Below are 12,093 nucleotides of genomic sequence, written 5' to 3'. Positions count from 1 at the left end.
TTCTTTTAATTAGCATATTTCAAGCGAGGTTGTGAATTGGGGGAGAGAGAGAAAGCACACGGAGGTGGATGGAATATGTTTAACATCCGACTTGAGGTATACTTTCTCCACACTCTACCTGAAGGCCAACGGCCCTCACTTCACTGCTACCTGCACTCTAACGGCCGCTTGGTCTCGGAGAGGCGGGAAAAAGGCAAAGGTCATCTAACCTTTTCAGGTCGTGGAAGGGGGAGTGAGGGTGAGATGTTAGAGACCTCTCTGTTCCCGGGGCCAACTGTATGTGAGGGAGGTACTCATCTCTCGCTCGCTGTCCTACCCTGCCCAGCCCTCTGTGGGGTCAGGTACCCGATCCCCACCATCTGGGTCGACTGAAGAGAGCTTACCCCGAGATAAATGACCTCATTCTCCAACGACCTGAAAAGGTTAGGATTAACATCCCCAACCTACCTTCCTTCTCCAAACATCCTGTCTGACTGGTTGAGGTCTCGTATAATGTTTACACTCATTTAGTTTTATTTGTCTCTGAACAATAACTCCCCACAAAGCGGCAACATGGCTGGGATGCTTGAAAGAACGAGACTGAGGAAGGAAAAGAAGAATGGAAGAAGGTATTTCCACAAACCAGTTTTACTCTGAGCCAGAAACTAAGAATAAACAGTCACCCGCAAACAAGTATCACCCGCAGAAAATAAATAGCACATCGCAGACGAGATTTGAACCTCCAAACTCTCGAATCTCTCTGTGTTGGTGACAAGAACAAAATGTTGGCCCACGAACCACCCAAGAAAACGTGTGCGTGCGCGTGACGCGCGCGTGTGTGCCGGGTGCCGGGGTGGGGAATATAAGAAGATGCGTAACCATGGTAGCCACTAATTACCAATGTCACCATAGGAAGGGTGGACAGAATTCGGTTTAGAGCTGCGCTTCCTTTCCCTCGTCATGGACATTTCGTCGTCGTTGTATTCATCATCAGAACTAAACTTTTCCACACTTATGTCGCACTCCTGCACTTCCTCCAGGTTGTTTATTTCCTGCCGAAAATAATGGTATTTACAGATTGTTTACTGTGTTACTGGCGGCTGCAAGGACTCTACTCCTGACGACCAGCGCCTAGAGATGGACCTTGCGCTGCAGGTACCCAGACACTGACCAAAAGCTATTTGTTACAAATTACTTCCTTGGTAACAAGAAATAAATCTGTCCACACCTTGTGTTTGCAAAGAAAAAGGAATATAACACGCTGTTAGACATCTTCAGCTTAAAATAGTGAAAAGAAAAACATTGAGATTTGGACTTGTGTAGATATAGTCGGTGATAACAAAGACAACGTTGAAAGAAAAGAAATGGAGTGATTGAGAGTGTGAAGTAAAGATTTACCATGATACTGTGTGTATGTATGTGTGTGTGATTGAGACTGTTTAGTAAAGATTTTACTGTGATACTTCGTGTATGTGTGTTATACTCCCGGCACGTACCCTGGGGCGCACTCCCCATCGTAGGAGCTTGCGTGTAGGCTCAGGTAGAAACTTGAAGGGCGGCAAGATGTCGAAGATGGGGCAGATGAGCCATGGGTTGATCTCAGAAGGCTTTGTAGGGCCTGGGAACACGATGGAGGGTCAGTCAACTTACTATACTGCGCAAACCTTTGTGTGTGTGGAATGAGACAAGGAGAAAATAGACTTACACTCATTAACGTCTATTAATCCTCCTCCTCCTTCTACTCCTCCTTATAATCACAGTCGTCGTCGTCGTCGTCGTCGTCGTCGTATTTATAGAGGCGAGCTCAAATGCACGAAAGACTACAAACAAACCGACAGTCATCCATACCACAAAGAAACACAAGTGTCAACAATGGGAGGACATCGTGGCAGACATGAACAAAGAACATGGACGAAGATTAAGAACTGAGGAGTCATCAGATGAGTTCGCTTGATATGATAGATATTACTTGTAAAGAGGAGGGTCCCGAGGCCGGACTTCATAGCTCCGAATGTAGACAGCTGAGAGAGTAAGGGGCAGATGACTGAGATTGACCAGTTTCTAACTGTGATGCCACAGTTCTCGCCCCTGTTGTCATTACCCACTTCATTAACCCTTCTTAACTTCCCACTTCCCCTTCCGACTGTATTTCAGGTCAAAGCTTACACCTGTCTTCTGTACTCGTCACTGACCTGTTACAAAACTGACGAGGAGGCCGACGACGATAACAATGATGACCGAGTACATGCCGTACCATATGTAGGAAATGGTGAAGAGGGGGTAGAAAAACCACCTGAAACACGAGCAGATTCTGGCCTTCATTCAGCACTTGATATGGTATTGCACTCATCACATTCAGCGGTATATCGGTTTATAATGTATCCACAACAACAACGATGATGATGATGATGATGATGATGATGATGATGATGATGATGATGATGATATTGATGACTGTAGGTGTCGAGAAGTTGAAAGGAGAAGAAACAACGTAGTAATACGGGGTACGTGACAATGGCATCACAGTAACCAGGCAGTTAAAGAGTTAAAGTCACAGAGCATCAGAAGAAAGAGTTGTTGAAAGAGAAATGATCCATCATCACCGACCTTCTGCTAATCAAAAGCTGACGAGGGGAATCTTGATTTTAATAAATCAAAGGACGGGCGACAACTATTGAAACTACGTCTTCCCATGTTTGTCCTTGTACTCATGTACGTCTTGACAGTACGCATGCGCAGGACCCACTGACAGAAAATGCACGGCAGCTGTTCTCCAGACACTTGACCGGGAATCGATCACAAGCACTTTCAGACAAGAAATGATGGAGACGCCGACTCGTGTGCGATACCTTTCGGCGTCCGCTGGTGTCGGTGTCGCCGTGCTGGTGTTGTTGCTGATGAACTTCATGAACTCTGTTATGTTTGGACAGCCGTGCGTGTTTCTAGGAGAGTAGGGGAACTTGCTTGAGGGCACCGTGATGATGCTGCCGAGCACAATCCCGGCCATGACGGTCAGGCTCGCCAGTAACCCCGCCAGCGCCCCCTGCTCAACCGAGGCATTCATAAAAAGCAAGAATGCGCATGTCTAATGATCAGGATTAAAAGCTGACAGGCATTCACTGCCTGTTTTATGGTCGGCTGCAGCACAATATTTTTCCTAATGACTAGGCAGAGTTTATTGTAAGAAACCATTTTCTCTTTCCTTTTCGAAATACACGTGACGTCAGGTTGTCCACAAATACTCAGGAACATCTGGTCCCACTTGGCTGTATCCTTGACATTGTAAACGTATCCAGATACAATTTTGAGGCCTGATTGCCTACATTTGTGCATAAAAATGTTTGAATATCTGGAAGGGAAGAGGATGTTCATCCAACTATTACATTACACTCAGCATTCTGTCATCAGAATTTTAAAAATGTACCTTTACTATCTAGTCCGTATGGAGGAAAGTCTTTCAAAGAAAAGGGCGCTATACTATTAAATAGTATCATATTAATACAAGAAATATTTTAGAAACATAATTTCTGTCAGTTAAAGAGAGTTTTCCAGCTCAATGTCGTAGTCACATACAACAAGAAGGTTTGAACAAACGCAAAGCTCACCGATTCGTTGGCCCAAGGAAAGAACAAGCCCAGGGAGAAGAGGCCGAGGATGGGACCGGCGAACAGTCCATACAGCGATAAAGCAGCCTGAGGACATTTTTCCACACGAAAATCAGGGCCTGAGCATGATGTCAAACGACTGGACAACAAAACCTATCTGTCACATAATAGGTCCTCATATTATTGTTTACTGCCGCCTCTACGAGGTGCAGTGTGCATGTATAATATTGTACCGATTATTATTACTCCTTTTGCACAGAAATTTCACAATACCAATGTCCAAAAAATCATGATATCTGTGAAATGAAACTTAATTTAATGTTATTTTGGAACATTGTGGCACAACCTTGCTATGACCATATCAGTAATTCTTTTGTCGAAACGCCAAAATTGCTTTATTCTGCAAACATAGTTTTGCTAATGTCAAACTTATTAAATTATATGCTGTACTATTAAATACTATTATAAATTATATGCTGTACTATTAAATACTATTATAAATCATATGCTACACTATTAAATACTATACATCGTCATCAAAGACCAGAGAAGTTTGTCATAGGGTCTACAAAGTGGCAGAGTTTACAACGAAAAAGAATAACAAGCAAACTGTGGTTCAGTGGATGCAGCAGGGACAATTGTGATAAGACTAGCAAGTAAGTGAATTAAGCACGTGCGTGTGATGCTAACAACAGAAAAGATAAGAGCGACCCGGGGTCACTGGTGTCCAGCCGCAGGGGTCACCTGCAGGATGTTCTTGGTCTCCGCAACGATGTGCACCACCGCCAGACAGAGGAGAGAAATCATCAGTACTGCAGAAACAGTGTGATAAATAATAATAATAATAATCATAATAATAATCATAATAATAATCATAATAATAATACTAATCATCATCATCATCTGACGATAAGATGTAGGGGAAGCCTGCACATTAAAAGGTTTCACCTTTGCCTATGAAAAGTACAGGTGAATCGAAAAGAAATCATCATCAACTAAATGTAATTATTTCCCAAAAGACCAGTAGTAATCCCTCAACTTGCTTTAACATTCACAAAGAGGAAACAACCACTTAAAATAATGAACAATCAATTCAGGAAAAAGGAGAGCGAACTTTAATGCTACGTCCTTCTGTCTTTCTAGTTCTCCTCTTCCTATTGCATCACATCCCAGATGAAGCGTGTTAACAGCTAAGTATAAAAACTGAAGGATTATTGTTTACACCAAGCCATGCATGTAGCAGTGTTTGTTTTCTCTTGCTTACTGATCAGCTGCAACAGGTTTTTAATCTGCGTTTCGCCGATGGTCTCATCCAGGTGTGATCTGATGATGTCTTCCAGCAGAACTGCTGACACGGAGTTGAGGCCTGAAGATATTGTACTGCAACATAATAGAGTTGACAATATGCTGCTACCATAAGTAGAAGTAGGGAGTTGACAATATGTTGCTACCATAAGTAGAAGTAGGGAGTTGACAATATGTTGCTACCATAAGTAGAAGTAGGGAGTTGACAATATGTTGCTACCATAAGTAGAAGTAGGGAGTTGACAATATGTTGCTACCATAAGTAGAAGTAGGGAGTTGACAATATGTTGCTACCATAAGTAGAAGTAGGGAGTTGACAATATGTTGCTACCATAAGTAGAAGTAGGGAGTTGACAATATGCTGCTACCATACATGTAGAAGTAGAGAGTTGACAATATGCTGCTACCATACAAGTAGAAGTAGAGAGTTGACAATATGCTGCTACCATACAAGTAGAAGTAGAGAGTTGACAATATGCTGCTACCATACAAGTAGAAGTAGAGAGTTGACAATATGCTGCTACCATACATGTAGAAGTAGGGAGTTGACAATATGATGCTACCATACAAGTAGAAGTAGAGAGTTGACAATATGATGTTACCATACAAGTAGAAGTAGAGAGTTGACAATATGCTGCTACCATACAAGTAGAAGTAGAGAGTTGACAATATGCTGCTACCATACAAGTAGAAGTAGAGAGTTGACAATATGCTGCTACCATACAAGTAGAAGTAGAGAGTTGACAATATGCTGCTACCATACAAGTAGAAGTAGAGAGTTGACAATATGCTGCTACCATACATGTAGAAGTAGAGAGTTGACAATATGCTGCTACCATACATGTAGAAGTAGAGAGTTGACAATATGCTGCTACCATACAAGTAGAAGTAGAGAGTTGACAATATGCTGCTACCATACATGTAGAAGTAGAGAGTTGACAATATGCTGCTACCATACAAGTAGAAGTAGGAGTTGACAATATGATGCAGCATTAGACAAGAGACATTATTTTACTTTATTTATTTGCCCTCGAGAGGTATGGGCACTATACATAACATGGTATTACACTATATGAACATAGACACATGAGGCAAGGGGTCTGACTGAAAATACTGACTGTGTGTGTGTGTGTACGTGTGTGCGTGTGTGTGCGTTCTGACCCGAGCGCGCCACTGAAGATGGAAGCCACGAACAGTCCCGGAATTCCAGGTTCCTTACCCATCGCATCCATAACAAAGAGAGGCAGAACCTGGCGACCAGACAAGAGGATAAGCTAAAGCTTTAGAGTAAATAAAGTGAAACAAGGCAGTTGCTGCTGGAATAACGATTTTGATGACAGCTCTTTAATAGAGGCTTTGTACGAGGCTGAAAATCTACTCACCCAGTTGACTTAGCAATTCTTTTATAAAGGTGATGCAAGACATTTGGTACACACTGCTGTTAGTAGTGCCGACTGTCAGGAGTCTGTTGGCTAACCTGATCCGTGCTGTTGATGATGCCGACACTGAGAGGGTCGCAGGTGCTGTAGAAGCTGTAGATGGCAACACCGGTTACCAGCCCCGCAAGCAAGAAGAACCACAAGAGAGGAACGTTCAGCATGAGAGCACTGCAAGACAATGGTGTACTAAGCTTTAAGGTACCTTTGGTCCATGTCCTTAACAATGTACCTTTGGTCCACGTCTTTAACAAGGTACCTTTGGTCCATGTCGTCTTAACATGTACCTTTGGTCCACGTCTTTAACAAGGTACCTTTGGTCCACGTCTTTAACAAGGTACCTTTGGTCCACGTCTTTAACAATGTACCTTTGGTCCACGTCTTTAACACCTTTGGGTTAACGTGGTGCTTTCCGTCTCTAACAATACTAACCTTTTTAGTGTAGTCTCTTATGTCACAATATCTTTGGTCGATTTCTCTAAGACCTCTTTGGTTAATTACTCTAACAGGACATATTTGACATGTACCTTTAAAATATATTTCAAGATGGAAATCACTTCACTTTTCGGACAAAGGACTTTGATAGCTCAAGGCCAAACTTACAAATGTGAAAGGTAGAGGCTCACCGTAACTGCTTGATAACTAGGAATTAGCCATTAATAACTTGATCCTTTGTTTACATGGCAAAAAATTATAAACGGTTTTACTTAAATGAGAAAATGCACCCAAAAAGGTGTCAGTGCTGATGGCACTGATTGCACTAAACTCAGTATGTGTATAAACACAAAGTGAACATGGGGATATTTTGAACTTGTTTTATGGAGGTTTGCTTGTTTTCTTGGAATTAGGATCGCTAACTGGCCTGTCACTAAGAACAATGCCCCAGTGGAAAATTTGAGACGATAACGGTGGCCTGCTCATGCACGCATTTTTGTCTCTTCCCATTTTCACTAGGTTTTGCTGTGTAGTGAACATGGCAGTGTGACATTGTGTTCATTCTTTACGACATGCCAGCAGACGTCACCAAGGTGACAGTGACTCACATTTGAGCGCCACAGAGCGTGCGGCTGGTGCACAAGCGCTGGACCTGAACCTGGTTGACCCCGTAGATGCCCAACACCGAGAAGAATCCGCCGATGAATAAGGACCACACAGTGTGACGTACTGACGGATCTGGGCTAAACCTGAATCCACGCACGCACAGCCAATAGTGTGAGATATACACACACACGCATGCACGCACACACGTACACACACACGTTGGGTTAAAGAAGACAAAAGAAGTTGTGGGTGAAGTTGAGTTTTGAGTGCCGTGAAATCATAACAAGGGCATACTCAGCGAAGACAACTCGTCCAGAGGTGTACAAGTCGTCCCAAGCCGTGGCGATGCCGCCCACCGCCATCATGCCCTTGATGGCCACCGTCAGCAGCCCCGCGAACATCACCGCCGACTGGAAGACGTCCGTCCACATCACAGCCTTGATGCCGCCCTGCCACACGCACCGCGAGGTCACACACGTCTACTGACCTTTCAGACTCCACCACAGTTCTTCGACTGGAAGTATTTGTTTTGTAGTCTAGCAGCCAGTAAACTTTACTCACGACATCTTGAAGTCAGAAAGAGGCTAAGCGAGAGTTGTGAACAGGAAAAGCTGAGTAAGTGCGATGTTACAGAGATGTTGGCTGACACATCACATATACATATACACAGTACATGCACAGGTGTCGTCTACATCAATGTAGTGTAGTCTGGGTGTACATGGACATAATATAAGTGCACATCAGGTGTAAGTGTAAAGGTGTAAGCTAAGCACAGGTAGACTCACGAGGGCTGTGTAGGACGTGCACACGATCCCAACAATCCACACCGCGCTCCAGAGAGAAAATCCAGTCACTGTTGACACGAAGACAGCAGCTCAATAACAAGAAGCAATAAATATGTGTGTTGTGTCAATAATAATAGTTGCACAAACAAATCCGCGGCTGTTTGATCCTTTTTCGCAGTAGAAAGCAATTTCTGCTTCTCACCTCCGCTTTCTAAAGAACATTAAAGGCATTAAGTTTTCTTGGTGTTCTTGGCGTGTTCAGAAATTTATCAATACAGTAATAACAGGATAACAAACATCGACAGAAAATCTGACTTTTTCATTGACTTTGAAAGTAAATGTTGAATAAGTATTTTGTACAAAGTCTTGAATAAACGCCATTTCGACAACGAGTTTTCCGATATGACAGAACCACGGCTTGTCAGAAAGAACATCTATCTTATCTATCATCTATCTATCTATCTGACATATGCTTACCAGAATGTATCGCCAGTGACGGTGCATACAGAACTAGCGCCATGTAAGAAATCTGCAATACCATCGACAGACAACTCTCAGCTTTTCTTACAGGACGGAACAACAAAACAACAAGACAGTCAAACCTCTCACACTACCAATCACCAGCCAATGAGACCGTTACATGAAAACGGCAATGAAGTCATTCAAAAATTTGCATTTAATTGAAAAGGATGAAGGGAGGAGAGAGAGAGAAAGCTGAACTCAACTGCAGACTATAAGGAGCTTGAAAAGCGTGTCTGAAGACAAAACCACATAGCGAGGCGAGTGCAAATGGTTGGGTCTTGTCTGACAAATGAAATAAGGACAGAATTAGACCAGGAAGAGAGAGTGAGAGCCCTTGAACACAACATCATCAAGGAATAATTAATGCAGGTAATTATACCGGTACTCACCATCTGCATGACGAATGTTATCACCGCCACAGCCCGGATCATCTTAGAGAAACGCTTCTCCAGATACTGTTGACGATAGGTTGCTCATGTTACTCTTTTCATTGTTGCTGCAGATGTCCCTACAGATGATGATGATGATGATGATGATGATGACGACGACGACGACGACGACAATGATGATGATTAGGAGGAGGATTGTCATGATCATAAACATTCTCTGTGCTGTAATTGCTGTTAATCACCAAGACTTCTAAAACTTAATGACACTTCCATGATTGTCCTAGCCTACCCGACATCTACATCTCTAACCCTGTCACGACCTCCCGAGACTGAGGGACTGACTGACCGCGTACACACTGGTGATCCTGAGAGCGTGGAAGATGGGCAGGTAAATGTAGGCGGTGGCCAGCATGACGAGCGGGTAGCTGACCCCAATCCAGATGTACAGGGTGCTGTACAAGTACACCTCGGCCGGCACCCCCAGCATGCTCACCGCCGACACGTAGCTGGACAACAACGACAACGCCACGGGCAGCGGATGCATGTTGCGCTCCGCCATCAAGAAGTTCACCACCGACTCGTTCTCGCGGTCGCGGTACGCCTGGTAGCCGCCGATGACCATGGACGTCAGCAAGAGGGTGGCGAAGATGATGTAGTCGAGGAAGCCGAGCTTTTGGATGACGCCCGTCGTGATGCTGCTGTCGGAATGTTGCATCCCTGGAGCGGCGAGAAGCGGGTCACATCAGTCTCAACTACAAGTGGCAGCTGAGTGCACAAGGGTGGGATGCTGGTCTCTGCCGAGGACCAAACTCTCTATTTAACTTAAAAACCAAAGGACACAACATAAAATAAACAAATCAACAAATTATAACAAACAAGAAGTAAACAGAAATTAAACAAGAAAAATCCGTAGAAAACAAGAAGTACAAAGTATGGTATACTGAAATTTTTAAAAAATCTAAATAAAATATAAAAACAATATTCGTCCAACGAGCAAATAAACCCCCAAAACGAGAACTGCTAAGGCTCCTACATTTCTGTAGATTAACATTGATTTAAAAATAAAAAACTTCAAGACAACCCTTCAAATCAAATAATGAAAAACGAACAGCTCTAAGACTCCCACAGAATGCAGTCGATTAAATTTCCTTAAAAAATAAACAAAAAACAAAACCATCGTGAGAGAGAGAGAAGAAAGGAACTCGAACTGAGCTCTTTTCAATGGTAAAGGAACCACCAATAACCATCACCATCAACATCTTTATCATTATTATCTTCACAGACACTAGCTATAAAAAGTAATACAAAAATAAAATTAACTCAAGATAGTACCATCATGTCGGATGTAAAACAGCAGCAAACAACAATAGTTATTATCATCGTACATTAAACTACCAACATCAGCTGAGAGAATTGTACTGTAGTCGAGAGGTCAAAGGTTATACACCTGGCTATGTACACAAGGGGGAAACTACAGAACTAAATAAGAACAAATCATAATATAAAATGTAAGGCTCGTGGTTAATGCAGAAGACGTGTTCGAGTGAGAGAGAGAGAGAAAGGAAAAAGCTTTGCTTTACAGAGAACAAAAAGAACAAGTTTAGGGTTAGGTACACATTGTACACTGAGACATACCAAATATATAACACGAATACAAACAACATCTATTTTTAAGTAAATTAGAGCTTAATCACCCTGTAAATAGCTCAAGTCCCACATTTTTGTGTAACATTAGCTAATTCTGTCATAATGTCTTTGTCACAGTCACAAAAGTACTCTTCTTTGTCATTATCATCGTCGCCGTCGCTGACGTCGTCGTAGTGGTAGTAGCAGAAGTACAGCAGCGGCAGGGATGACTATAAAGAATGATGATAAACATAGAAAACTCGAAAAGTGTATATAAAAATATGCTGCCAGCTCAATTCTTGGTGTCAATAACAATAAACAAACCAAAGGAACTGAAGAAATGCAAAAGTCGATGTCAGTTAAAGTTGAAAACTCAACAGAAAAATAAAGAGAGCAGAGCAATACAGTCGCATCCAGTTCCGCTTGTACATGACTGTCTACAAATTTGTTCTCGGAGGAACAAAATAATTATTTTATTTTACAAACTTTCTTTTAATTTATCTCCTACACATGATCTTTAATGTTCACAGTTGTGTCGATCTGTAACAGTATAGTCTGCCGTTTGAGAACAATTCGTTTCAAGAGTACCTCAATTGCAAGGTAGACGAAATATTGCATGCATACCTACTACCACAGTCCACAGGATGATGGCTTCCTCCCAACTGGATAGAAGTTGATTGGTAAAAACACAGGCATGATAATTAGAGCGTGTGAGTGACAGGATGTTTACCTAACTCCAAACAGACTTTATCTACAGGTAAAAAACACAAACATAATTAGAACGTGTGAGTGACAGGATGTGTTTACCTAACTCCAATCAGACTGTAACTACAGGTAATAAATACTGGCGACAGGCTTTGAGAGACGCTTACTTTGCGCGATGTTGACAATGTCCAACCAGGAGTAGTTACCGAAAGAACTCCACATCTCCATCAAATGACGACACAAATCAGGAAGCAGCGAGATTGTTTGAGCTCGATGCAATGACTGCGTCACACTTCATAGTCTGTCTTTACCATGTGCAGCGTTTTCACTGAAGGTTTTGGGAAGAAAGGTTTAAGCGGACATCAGTCTAGAAAATGGCGAGCTTTTGACTTTCACCCTGAGCCGAGTTCAAGGCCAGTAATATTCGTCACACGCGTCATGCTTTGCGTCATCGCGCAGAGTCCACGTCAAATCACGGTGCACTTGACGTCACGGTGCACACGTCATGGACGTATTGCGTAAGTGATGTCGTAAAGACACGGCGACAAGACAGACTGTGGCCGCCATGTTTTTATACAGCCACGCTACGGTAAAATTGCAATTTATTCACTTAAAATAATTAATATGCCTCAAGAGTGTGTTTGAACTTAAGAGACTACAGTGCTTAGTGTTTGGGGCGTGCTGGTGTGTGTTTGTTCTA

The 12,093-nt window shown here is 42.6% G+C and overlaps 1 protein-coding gene across 8 annotated transcripts; it reads right to left on the bottom strand.

Moving 5' to 3' along the window:
- Positions 1-502: 502 nt before the first annotated feature.
- On the bottom strand, positions 503-11,819 carry LOC112563643 (sodium-dependent multivitamin transporter-like). 8 transcript variants are annotated; one of them, XM_025237849.1, is made up of 17 exons: positions 11,561-11,819; positions 11,313-11,350; positions 9,409-9,883; positions 9,063-9,128; positions 8,629-8,680; positions 8,152-8,219; positions 7,661-7,815; positions 7,369-7,509; positions 6,367-6,496; positions 6,051-6,139; positions 4,849-4,964; positions 4,329-4,396; positions 3,585-3,671; positions 2,829-3,022; positions 2,172-2,272; positions 1,476-1,597; positions 503-1,031 (listed from the first exon to the last, which is right to left on the bottom strand). In XM_025237849.1, the coding sequence occupies exons 3-17, from the start codon at positions 9,775-9,777 to the stop codon at positions 870-872; spliced, it is 1,920 nt and encodes a 639-aa protein (XP_025093634.1). In that variant the 5' UTR covers positions 9,778-9,883; positions 11,313-11,350; positions 11,561-11,819; the 3' UTR covers positions 503-869. The 8 variants fall into 8 exon arrangements, with proteins under 8 accessions (XP_025093634.1, XP_025093641.1, XP_025093687.1 ...); XM_025237856.1 differs by having other exon boundaries at positions 9,409-9,856; XM_025237902.1 differs by having other exon boundaries at positions 9,409-9,779.
- Positions 11,820-12,093: the final 274 nt, after the last annotated feature.

Source organism: Pomacea canaliculata, linkage group LG1 (assembly GCF_003073045.1).
Source record: "Pomacea canaliculata isolate SZHN2017 linkage group LG1, ASM307304v1, whole genome shotgun sequence".
NCBI classification, from domain to species: Eukaryota; Metazoa; Mollusca; class Gastropoda; order Architaenioglossa; family Ampullariidae; genus Pomacea; species Pomacea canaliculata.
This window is presented reverse-complemented; position numbering and strand designations above follow the sequence as displayed.